The sequence below is a fragment of the Labrus bergylta genome, chromosome 11 (assembly GCF_963930695.1).
Source record: "Labrus bergylta chromosome 11, fLabBer1.1, whole genome shotgun sequence".
In the NCBI taxonomy this organism is placed as follows: domain Eukaryota; kingdom Metazoa; phylum Chordata; class Actinopteri; order Labriformes; family Labridae; genus Labrus; species Labrus bergylta.
The window spans coordinates 8,061,359-8,073,562 of record NC_089205.1 but is presented as its reverse complement, the minus strand read 5'-3'; the positions used below and the strand labels follow the sequence as shown (position 1 = coordinate 8,073,562).

At 42.4% G+C, this 12,204-nt stretch overlaps 2 protein-coding genes across 2 annotated transcripts; both read left to right on the top strand.

Moving 5' to 3' along the window:
* The first annotated feature begins 667 nt into the window (after positions 1-667).
* Positions 668-2,623, top strand: LOC136180442 (complement C1q-like protein 2). Its single transcript, XM_065959941.1, has 4 exons — positions 668-734; positions 824-904; positions 984-1,124; positions 1,533-2,623. Exons 1-4 carry the CDS (start codon positions 728-730, stop codon positions 1,982-1,984), a joined length of 681 nt encoding a protein of 226 aa, XP_065816013.1. The 5' UTR covers positions 668-727; the 3' UTR covers positions 1,985-2,623.
* A 2,728-nt stretch (positions 2,624-5,351) lies between these two features.
* Positions 5,352-9,490, top strand: cbln18 (cerebellin 18). Its single transcript, XM_029279433.2, has 7 exons — positions 5,352-5,505; positions 6,838-6,937; positions 7,941-8,120; positions 8,445-8,579; positions 8,700-8,788; positions 8,886-8,966; positions 9,127-9,490. The coding sequence occupies exons 2-7, from the start codon at positions 6,838-6,840 to the stop codon at positions 9,265-9,267; spliced, it is 726 nt and encodes a 241-aa protein (XP_029135266.2). The 5' UTR covers positions 5,352-5,505; the 3' UTR covers positions 9,268-9,490.
* The last annotated feature ends 2,714 nt before the right edge of the window (positions 9,491-12,204 follow it).

The following is a 12,204-nucleotide window of genomic DNA, read 5'->3' as shown; positions in this document are numbered from 1 at the left end:
GTTGTGTCACTGAGCCAGTATAACAAAAGGAATGTCTGAGAAAACGAAGCTCATCTCTCTCTTTATTCCAGAAAAAAATTGATCATCAATTTTTATAGTTATCACGAGATTCTTTGTTGATAAATGTTTCTTCTCTGGAATAAATGTGACATTTTTTCTTTTCACCTCCCAACTGAATCAGCCTACACACAACGGTTCTTACCAAAAGATCTCTCTTTAATTATCCAGTGAGTGTATTTTGATGATTTCAGTGAATATTTGCAAATCTAATTTCTACAAACTTAGAACAGACAACGCCTCACGTCCCCTTTGAGATATCAGGCACCCCCTAAGAGATGCCCGGATCCCAAGTTGGGAACCAAAATAGGATAATAAAATCATCTGGTCTATCGTGTTCATCTCCCTGCCTGTTTGTCTGCTGAGGAGACACACCTTTACAAACAATATCTCCAGGAGGTGTGAGTCTCTTTGTGTGTGATGTTAGAAATTGAGAACACCTGGTGAAGATGATAAAAAAAAAAAAAGAAATACATCCTTCATACGGGGAAAATTGTAAAGGAAATTTTGGGCGGATTAAAAAAATAGAAAAACAAGGAGGAGCGATGAGACAGGATAAGGAATAAAAGAGATAACAAAGGGGGTGGTTTTGGAAAAAATATATATCCAAGCCACTTCCGCTACTAGTCAGTCCATCACTTTCAAACCTGCTGAAACCATCACAGTCAACATGAGAGGTGAGGCTTTCTGCACTTTTAGGAAACGTTAGGATATTCAACAATACAGAAAAACAGGAGACTAATTCTTTTTTTTTTTTACCTTCCAGCTCTTATATTGCTGTGCCTACTTCACTCAGCTCTTGGTGTGAGATACCCCTGGAACCCAGAGACCAAAGAACAACACAATGGTGAGCAATCCTGCTTACATCATCAGAGTGTCTGTGTGTATTCTTAGCTGAAAAAGTTTTAATGTGTATTTGTGTTCAGAGTGTTTGGAGGACCAGGGTTCTTGTGGCTGCTGTAAGACCCTCCGAGAGATCGAAAGGATGGGGACGTACTTTAACACGTGCCTGAATGAGTTGGAGGAGGAATACGAACAAACAAAGCAAACTCTCACTGACATGAAAGGTGAGTGACACATGAACGAGTCGCACAAAGTATGAACTAATGCAGATCATCAATTAAACATTTCTTACTCTTTTCGGCTTTTATTTTTTGGAAATGGTCATGACCGGACCTGCGGCCTCAGTGCTGAGTTCAGGAGGGGAGAGGATTTTGCAGTGTGTACTGCTGTGCCTCTCATGGTTGTTGCTGTCTAATGATTTAGTTGTTTGTCACCTCATTGGGTCGATTTATGCGTAGTTGTTAACCCCATATAGGGCCGCCTTATGGTGTGGTGTTAACACAAGCCTGTGACTGATGTGTTACAGACTATAGCCTCTGTATTTGGGCCGCCTGCTCTACAGACCGGGCTTAACCGTCGCCCCACATTTCTACTTTTTACCCTTGTAATCTGTTCTTCCTTTGCCTCTCCAGCTAACCGCACTGCCTTCTCCGTGGCTCTATTCGAGGATGGTCCGTTTAAGTGTTACGGTCCATTTGCTAACGAACAGCCTGTCATGTTCAAAAAGGTCTTCCTAAACTTGGGTAATGGCTACAATCCTAACAACGGTATCTTCATCGTGCCTCACTCTGGTGTCTACAGCCTTGCCTTCACCGTCTACAGTGATGCTGGTTCTCCTAATAGCAAGCTGGCTGCCTGTGCAAAACTGCTGGTTAACAGCGAGATCATCATTGGGTCAACTGACATAAACAGACACGACCAAGAGGACAGTTCCTCTAATGTCTTAGTCCTCCACCTTAATCGCTCAGACCAGGTGACTTTGTCCCTTTCCCCTGGATGTTTCCTGTGCGATGACGGATACCATTACAACACTTTCAGCGCGTTCCTGCTTTATGTGCCTGACTGCGATAGGGAGATGTACTAATTTATGTTTTTAATGATCAGTCTGGTAACGATATTAAAGAAAGCTAGATGAAATCCTTTAGTTGTTCCTTGACTTTTTTGGGACAGATGCATTTTAAAAGCTTGCAAATGTGAAAGTATCTTTGCTCTGTTACAGCTCCTCCTTATTCTTGATGCAATGATGTAATGCAGCATTTGAGATCAATAAACATAGCCTGTACAATTTAAGGAAAATAAAACAGGGTTGGATTAAAGTTTCAGTTGAGGACATGGTGATGTCTATATTGAGGAGATTGTTGACCTCCTTTAAGAATTCAAATCGAAGCCTTAATTTGCTCTCAATTTTTGATACAGTAAATTAAAGTTTGGATTGAAATTTCCTTTTGCAGAATGATTTCTGAACTGTAATTCAATAATATATTACATTTTAATAAAGCACTTTAATTACACTTGTTGACTCTTTGTAAGAACAGTTATTAATTAACATCAGGGGATTGACCAACTGACTTGTGCAATCGATTGACTTGTGCAATTGCAATCCTGCAATCCTGGAACTTTTGATGCATTCATTCTTCTTTTGCACACCTTTATCATGAAACAGATATCAGCCCTCTTTGATAGTATTGATCAATAAAATAAAGAGATGCATCGCTTTAAATGTGTGTTATTAAAAAGTATTGACAAAGGCATTTTTGACGACCTTATTTGGACGCTTTTAATGGGTCATTAGAATGATGGAGGCGTGGTTACAGTAATGTCTCAGGGTGGACCGAGGCTGTGGTGGAGGGATTGGATAAGAACATTTACATTTTCCCAGAGGGGCAATTTGGTTTGCAACAGAGGTCCACAGAGGCAATACACATCATAAAATACAGTACAAAGACATGAATACATATAAAATATAACTCCCATTGATATCATCGTGATAAGTCGTGAGTGAGATAAGAGACACAAAGACCAACAGTCCAAAGTGAAAGTGTACTGTCAATAAAGCCTTCAGCTTATTTAGAAACCTAGATGATGATGGGTCAAACAACCTCAGATATTTGTTTGATTTGGACCTCCATAACATAGGTGAACCTCCCCCCTATTGGCAGAAGTATAAACTCTGCATGCAGAGGGTGCTGAGGGTCTTCCAGGATTCCCTATGCCTCCTGATTGGCTCTAAATTGTAAAACATGACCAAACCAACAGATCATCACAAAAGTTAAAATGGACTCCATACAAGAGGAATAAAATCTTTCTAGAAGAGATTTGTCAACATTAAAACTCCTCAGGTTTCTCAAGAAGAACAGTCTCTGATTTTTGCAGATAGCGTCAATGGGCCAAATTTGATTTATTTTCACGGGGCCCATAAATCCTGGAGACCGCCCCTGACTGTTAGCATATAGACCCATTTTGTCACAGGGTTGCCAATGCATGCCGTCAATTTATTGGAATTGCAAGTATAAGCATTCACAACGACTTGGACTCTAGGCATGAGCAGGGTGGGGCGATGACCCCCCAAAATGACCTGACTGCTCCACCAAATCATCATGCTTCATCTCAAAATGTGAAAATTACTGAAAATGTAAATACATTATGGGCGTATCTATTAAAAACTGTGCATGTTATAGCTTACAGTCCTAAAGAGCTTTCATTGAGTACCTGAGTAACAAGTCATGAGGAGATCACATAATAACTGCTGAGCCTCTTCTTTCTGAATTCTGCGGTTATCCATCATCAACCTCTGAGGTTTTGCTCCTCTGATGGATTTGAGATTTTTCTTTCATCAAAATGGACCCCGACGCTGTGCAGCTAGACGGCCTCCTGAATTTTCCAGGGATTCTTTATAAAATGTTCGTTCATTGTTCCCAAAACAGTATCTTTATTTTCTCAATGGACAAAGACATGCACACATACATTAAGACAAAACAACCAAAGAATCACAGGGATGCCAGTTCATTAACAAAAATATGACTAGCTTGAGGATGGTTTGTTTATTAACTTGTTTTTGTAGGTCAGCTGAAAAATAGACCAAGCATCAATGAGAATCTTTTCGACCTCTGCATCAAAGAATCTCAGAAAAAAAACTGAGACTATATTTCACACCATTATGCTGTAACTCAATGCTCGGGATTGAAATCACATCTGAGGTCAGGGCACAGTCCATCCCATCACGCTACTGTGCAGGTGAATCTTCTCCAGGACTGGTCTGTTTTTGAAGAGATGTTTGAAAGCAGATATGAAAACACCAGATACACCCTGCCCTCCTTCTAGAAGATAAGACAATTCTGAAGAACCAGGCCAGCTGACGTGGGATTCTAAACAAGCAGGTGGTCAAAGAAAAACCCACAGACAATGCACAGCCCCAGAGGCCAACAAGTCTTTAAAGATAGCTGTGAACACAGGAAACACCCTGTTATCTAATAGGACTTTAGTGGAACAACAAGGACGGTAACAAACGCCTGTGAAAATTCAGGTTACAAACAATCAGTTCAGATCAGTTCGGTTTGGTATAGTACCCATTTATTGGCATTTCCACTGTCAAAAGTTGGGAATGGTACCAAAAGAAGGGATCGTACCGTCCTACTTTGTTGGTACCCTTATGTTGGGGTGAAAAGGGTACCGATCCAACCCTAAAGGGTCCCTTTTGTTTACTGCGTCCCTGTTCTTCTTTGTTGAACTTAATTAATAGCGGGCTACACTATGTTGGGCTGCTATGTCACACTATTACATAGCTGATGCGACTAACTCCATCATGCTTACACTCCGCTTACCAAATAAGGGTACGGTTGGCTGTGGAAATGCAAGTAAGTTCAGGGTTTACCGAACTGAACTGTACCAAACTGTTGAACCAAATCGAACTGCTTGGTGGGAACAGGGCTATAGAGAAACCCATAACAAACCAGAATCAATACGGCTTCCAACAACATCCAAGGGGAAAGTAGTTATGGGAACACACAGTATCACTTCTCTCTTCCTTCTATCGCAGCATGAGAACCAGGCAGCGTTGTACATTGTCCCCCGATGTAGGCCTGAATCGATGGACTGATAACATTTCCTGTTAGCTCTTTTTGTTGTCTTGTTTGTTGACCATTACATCCTCAGGGACCTGACCCCAATGATCTCCATATCAGTATTTCAGTAGCTGGTGTCCTCTGAAAGAGTGGCAACCAGACACCGCTGTCCTAATAAGGAGCATTATGGTCCCAACAATGGGCGCTGGGAGTTCCAGCGTGATTGATTTTTGTTCTTTTACACCGAAGAAAAACGATGTGAGGCCCTTTGTCACTGATGTGCAAACCTCTTTTGGAGTGACAGTGTTGTCCTGTGAAATGTGTGTTCATGCAGGTTTGCAGTGTGTATGTGTGTGTGTGTGTGTGTCTGTGTTTGAGTGCACAAAAGGAGGCGGAGCTTCTGAGATTTACCTCGTCATGGGGAGGATCACCTGTACTGCTAAGACACTCAAACATCCCACTGTGTATTACTCCTACTCTCAGTTTCACAAACGCTGAAGAACTTGGTGTCTTCCTTCAGAACAAGAAGAGGGAACGTAAAATAGTAAGTTTTTATTTACTTATTTCATCAATCGCCAATTTCATTGTTTAAAAAATGGAACCAATGGAACCAAAATTGGTCTTAAATGCACTAACGCTGTCGTTAAGGCACCTTAAGATAGAGTAATTCTATTTTTATTGGCTATGTCTCTTCTCTTGCGTTTATTTCTGCTCATTAATTGGTTTAAATTGATCCACTATAGTTTTGTGAGACATAAATCGGTGGAGTGTTGAGACTATTTAATTTTTTTTAAATCATTAATGTTAGATTATCAGAATCAGAAATATTTGATTAATCCCAGAGGGAAATTTGGTTGTTACAGTTGCTGTTTAACACAATAAAGCAGTAGGAAATATAGAAATACCGGTAAATATAGAATATATTGAGTCTAGACCACGCTGCGGTGGTGGTGGTGATACCACCACCTGATGGAGTCTAGACCAGTGATACTCAACTGGTGGGTCGGGACCCAAAAGTGGGTCGCAGAGCTGTTTTCAGTGGGTCGCATATGTATGCTTGGAAAAAAAATGGTGTCAAAACATCTATAAAGTGCTTTATAAACCTGTTTGTTTTGATCCGTCTTTTTGTTCTGTTACATATTTTGTACCATTTGAGGTCAAATCTGCAAAGTTTTTACTTAAATTAATTTGATTGGTAAAAAGAAAACTAAAATTTGGGTCGCAATTTCTCTTAAAGGAGTTGGTGGTGTGTCCCGAGGACAGATTTTAACATTTGACTGCAGCAGGATGATTGGTCGAGAGAAGTTGTGGCTTCGTAAATTTTGTTTGATGATACATCTAAACTTAAACAGATATGACAATGTTTTAAAGTCAAGTCTAATTCTGTACACACTGACATACTTTAATCAGTCTTCATTATATCATCCAGTTAACGACCGCAGTCACACTCCACCATTCATCACATTTGAGGTCAGAAAACATTGGGTTGAGTTGGACTAACATTGAGCTGAGTTGTGACGAATTATACAACTGCTCTTACCCCGTTGCAACCCCCCGGGGCTGGACGGCAGTCATGCTCCAAGGGGGCGTAGCAAGGTGCATGGTCTGCCAACCTCCTTGATAAGCCACCCTATAGGTTCGACTCCCAATCACAAAAGTTGGCTATTTGCCTTATCAGACGCTGGATTCATGTAAAAATGAACTATTGGGCCACAACAGGCTGCTTGTAGCTTTCTTTGCATTTCATCTGTTACCCACTGCCAAAGTATTGTAAAGTAATTTAATTGTGCTACAGGCCGAATTAACCATTAAAAATGCTGTTGATGTTACAACAAGTGGAAGTGGAATAACTAATTACTGCGTTCTGTTTTTTCAGATGTTTGTATTACCAGCTTTGTTCCTGCTGAGGTCGCTGTTTCTCTGTGGCCATGTGGAGGCCCAGTCCAGCATCTATGAAATCATGAAAGTGGCCGCATGTGAGCAACACAACCTGCCAAGGATCATTCCTGTGATCCATTCTTACACACATATCAAACTTAACATATTAACAAGTTGTAGATTTTGGTGAATGCTTTGCAAACCAAAGTGTTTTCTAAAGAGCCAATATGTTTACATGAATTGTTCACTAAGAAAGACCACACAAAGAAAGTTTATTGTAATACGCATGGCGGAGATGGAAATGATGAGCGAAGTTGGATGATCGGAAGATTGAGTGTAGATAGATGAAGGGGAGGAAGGGATGAAGCTAAGGGTCGAGGGTCGGAGGTAGGATGGGGTAAGAGTTTGAGGGATAAAGAGATTAGGGTAAGGATCGAGGGATGAAGGGATGCAGGGATGAAGATAAGAGTTGATGGACAAAGAGATGGAGGTAAGGGTTAAGAGATGTGGGATGACTGGATGAGGGTAAGGGTCGAGGGATGGCGGTAGCATGGGGTAGGAGTTGTTGAATGAAGGGATGAAGGTAAAGGTAGAGGGATGAAGGTTGGGAGGTAAGAGTTGATGGACGAAGAGATGGAGGTAAGGGTCAAGAGATGTGGGATGAGTGTAAAGATAGAGCGTTGAATGGATGGATTTAAGGGTCGGGAAGTGAATGGAAGTAGGGCGATGGGCCAGTGTCAGACAATGTACAATGTGAGGAAACCAGAGGGGTCAAGACTCAGGGTGGGGGAGCCGTCTCTTCGTTGCTGTTGGTATGGACCCCCATGGTTCCTCTATTTAGACAAAAAGAGAAGTGAAGAAACACGGAGGGGTTTGGGGAGGAGGGATGTGAAATCAGTGTCAGAGAATAGGAATGATTAAGGCATGCTTAAATATGCATGAAATGGAAATGGGTTGTGTTTGAGGCGTGGTCTATGTTCCTGAACCAAGTTTCAAAAACTACATTTGGATATTAACTGACAAAGTCAAACATATTTGGCCTCCTTGTTGAACATCCTCGTCACAGAACAGATCAGTCACCATTTCTCCCTCTCATTTCAGTGAAACTGGACACACCTCTGGCCTGTGACAAGTGGGACTGCAAGTGTGCCTTCGAGCGCCAGCGTAGCTGCTGCTGTGGCGCCAATGATTTGTACGCTCTGGAGGACTATACCTTTGAAAAAGTTAAATATTTGTGGGAGGATATCAGCAAACTGAAGTACAGTGTTATGGGGCTCACAGGTAAACAAACCCATCAATCTTTGTTTGTGTAGCGCCAGCTCTTAACAAAAGTTATCTCAAGACACTTCACAGAAAGAGCAGGTCCGCACTCTTTGTTATATCAGCAGAGACTCTTCATTAATCCACCATGAGCACAGCACTAAGCCACATTTAGCAGAGTAACAGTGACAGGGAAAACTTCCTTTGAGCAGAACCAGACTTAGGTTGAACTGCCGTCTGCTGCCACTCTGTTGGCCTTGCGGAAAAACCTTCAGTGATGGAGGTTAGATGTTGTAGACTTCAGACTGCTTTACTGTACCATAAACATTAATCTCTCACTCTCAGAGGGATACAAGGTTTCCTTCAAGGCTACAATGGACTCAAGGCTCGGTCCCTGCTTTGGACCCTTCAACACTGACGTGCCAATCCCGTACTCCTTAGTCGCTCTTAACGACGGCAACGGATACAACCCTTCCTTGGGTAGGGATCAAAAACAAACACACACAAAACAAACATTTTAAGGACTTTAGCTGTACCACACATTTTTTAATTAAAGATGACTTCACTGCATTTCCACTAACTGTGCATGGTCGTCTCCAGGTGCCTTCACCGCTCCTCGTTCTGGCGTTTATCTCTTTTCCTTCACGGTCTACTCATCTGTGGGGAGTGGGGAGCGCCTGTACCATCAAGTAAACTCAAAACCACACTCAAGACACATTATGATTGCCCAATCTACTCTCCAGCAAATGCAAGTATCTTAACCTTTTAATTTCCGTGCATCTTTAGATCCAGATGAAAAAGAATGGAGTCGATATGGTCGGTGTGTGGGAGAATAATCGAGAGGATGGAGAAGACAGTGCCACTCAGGTAAACACAGAAAATAATCTATGTTTTGCAAAAACACATTTTTTTGCACAGAGGGCTGCTACATATACGTTAGGTCTGAAATGTATGGAGCCACAAATTTCTTATGACTTTGACAGGATTTTCTTGACAGCTCTTTTCACCCTGCATGCTTTCTTTTCAGGTTGCCATACTTGATCTTCAGAACGGTGATCAGGTCTACATGGAGCTGATGTCCGGGAGGAAGCTCTGTGACCACCTGCAGTACAATATCTTCACTGGTTATATGGTGTACCCCAGCACTGATGACTACTATAGCAGATGAACATCCTGGCGCTCTGAGAATCCGCAATAACCTTCCACAAGCCCCATAGTTTTTAGCAGAGAAAAACAAGAATAATGTAAACACACATAGACTTGTGCATATATATGTAGACGCACAAAAATGGGTACACAATTTTGTGCAATGCAGGAACAAATCAAGTGACACCTTTGGGAGTATTTGCATTTCTAAATGTTTGTGTCAATAAACAACAACTTCAAATACAGTGTGCAGTCGTAGTGTGATACTTTCTTCTTCTTTCTTTTGCAAAGCATTTTCACACCGCATGTCACACCTACCCATTCACACTGATGGTAGAGGTTGCTGTGTTAGGAGTCCATCAGAAGTAACTCATCCCATTCATACACATTCATACACCACTGACGAAGCAGCGGGAGCAACTTGGGGTTAAGTGTCTTGCCCAAGGACACATCAGACATGTGGCTGCAGGAGCTGGGCATCCAACCCCTGACCTTCCAGTTGAGAGACGACCGACTCTACCAACTGTATATTCCTCTGCACTTCTCATCCCACCCTCAAACACACACACAAACACACACGCACACACACATAAACACAAACACACACACACTCTTACACACACACCGATGCACATAGTCCATGAATGGAAATCGGTACACCAGAGGCTTGGACATCATCTGGGAATGATAACAGCGGGCTGTAATGTGCTGCCAATGACAGAACTGCAGTGAGGTTAACCAGCACCTTTTATGTTACAATAAACAACACCTGGATTGAGTGAAGGTCCTTCCGTTAAACACACAAAAACATAAACACATGATGTAGCAGCTTACACATGCTCCACACATTTTTGCACACATGCACACATGCGCACACACACACACACACACACACACACACACACACACACACACACACACACACACATATTTATTGATTAAACAGCACTCGTCGGCCCTTTCACTTTGCCTCAGTTTTGTTATTGCTGCACTATTTGAATTCTTTGTTAATCATTTACTTTACTTCACCCACAACAACAGGTTCTTCAAGTTACTTCCCTTTCCCCCTGTGAGCTGGGGTCGTAACTGTGAATCATTGTCATTATGGAAATATGTTTTTTTTTTATGATTCCAAAGCTGTTCATTCATTTGTCAGACACCGACCCGACCCCTCTGCAGCTCTGACAGACATGTCAAATAATAACTACAGAAAAATAATGTTACAATAACCACCTCAGAATTTATATGAGAATCGGCTGCCAAAAAATGCACACACACACACACACACACACACACACAAACACACACACACACACACACACACACACACACACACACACACACACACACACACACACACACACACACACACACACACACACACACACACACACATACACACTGGTTGAAGCCAAAGAGGACCCTGGACTTAAATGGAGTTCTCTGCCCGGATGATGATCAATGGTTGTGTTTGAAATCACACCCTCATTCCCTCCTTCCTACATATGGAGTTCTCTGTAGCGGACTCTATAGTGCACTCATTCAGAACAATCATCATGCTGACACACCACATCGACATGTTCCCAAGTCACTCAGTTTTTTTAAGATGATTTACTGTTAGAAATCAAACGAATAACTCTGGAAAATTTGACCACTCCTCTCCCTCTCCCTCTCCCTCTCCTCTCCTCTCCTCTCCTCTCCTCTCCTCTCCTCTCCTCTCCTCTCCTCTCCTCTCCTCTCCTCTCCCTCTCCTCTCCTCTCCTCTCCCTCTCCCTCTCCCTCTCCTCTCCTCTCCTCTCCCTCTCCCTCTCCCTCTCCTCTCATCTCCTCTCCCTCTCCTCTCCCTCTCCTTCTCCTCTTAACCCAATACATCAATCCTCCAAACAATCCTTCCCCACTGTAGTTTAAACTCAAGAAATTCAAATTAAAGCAACCATATGTATGATTTTTTGTGCTTTAGCATCTGCTGAAGGTCTTTGTGTGCAACTGCATCGTAGTAAAATACTGTAAGCCTCGCCCATATAGACAACTGGTGCTTCCGAATTGTTCCGAATTACACAATCTGACAGTAGACAGTCCCTTCAAACCATACTGGTTAGTAATATCTGCAGGGATGTACACTCTGCTTCTCGCTCAGTCACTCTCTCTTTTGCTCATCTTAGCTTCATCCATCACTGTCCTCTTCCTCTTAGCCTCAGCTGTTGTGTCAAACAGTACAGAGACGTACCTGCTTCTTGCGAGAGATCTGCGGCCTCCTGCTAAACCTCCATGCTATAAGCACCTGTCGAGGCGATCTGTGAGAGATGCTTTTCTGCCTTTTAAAAGTTGCAGTTCTTTGAAACGATTATTTTAAGGTGAAAAAGTTACACATTGTTGCTTTAAACTTCATTATGGCATCAAGGCCCCGGATAAATCAGGCAGCCTGATTAATAGAGACTGGATCTGATGTCAGACAGGAGCAGGATGATTTCACTCACAGAAGCATCAAGTTGGCAAAAGATTCTTGAGAGCTTTGAGAGTACTGACTCTCATTTTTCACATTTTTCTCCTATAATGGGAGAGCTTAAAACATTAACTGCCCTTTTCCACATTCATCGCCTCCTTCTCAATTTCTCTGAGCGCCATCTCCTCTTGCTCCATCTCTCTCTCTCTCTCTCTCTCTCTCTCTCTCTCTTGCTCCTTCTCTCCGCCCCCATCATCTCCCTCTGCACCTTGTTCCCACTTTAAATGAGTAGCGATGTGGTGAAAGTATTTGGAGAATTCCTGCTGACCAAAACCGACGCTGCCTGTCTGCTGTCTCTACATGGAGCAGCTCTACCCAAATAAGGCCGGGCTTTAAAACTGGACGTGAGGAGGAAGAGACGCACAGGCAGGGAGAGGGAGCTGCTGAAAGGCCATTGCCCATATAAGGATGAACTTTCTTTTTTTTCTCCCCCTCTTCCCTTCTCTCTCTCTCCTA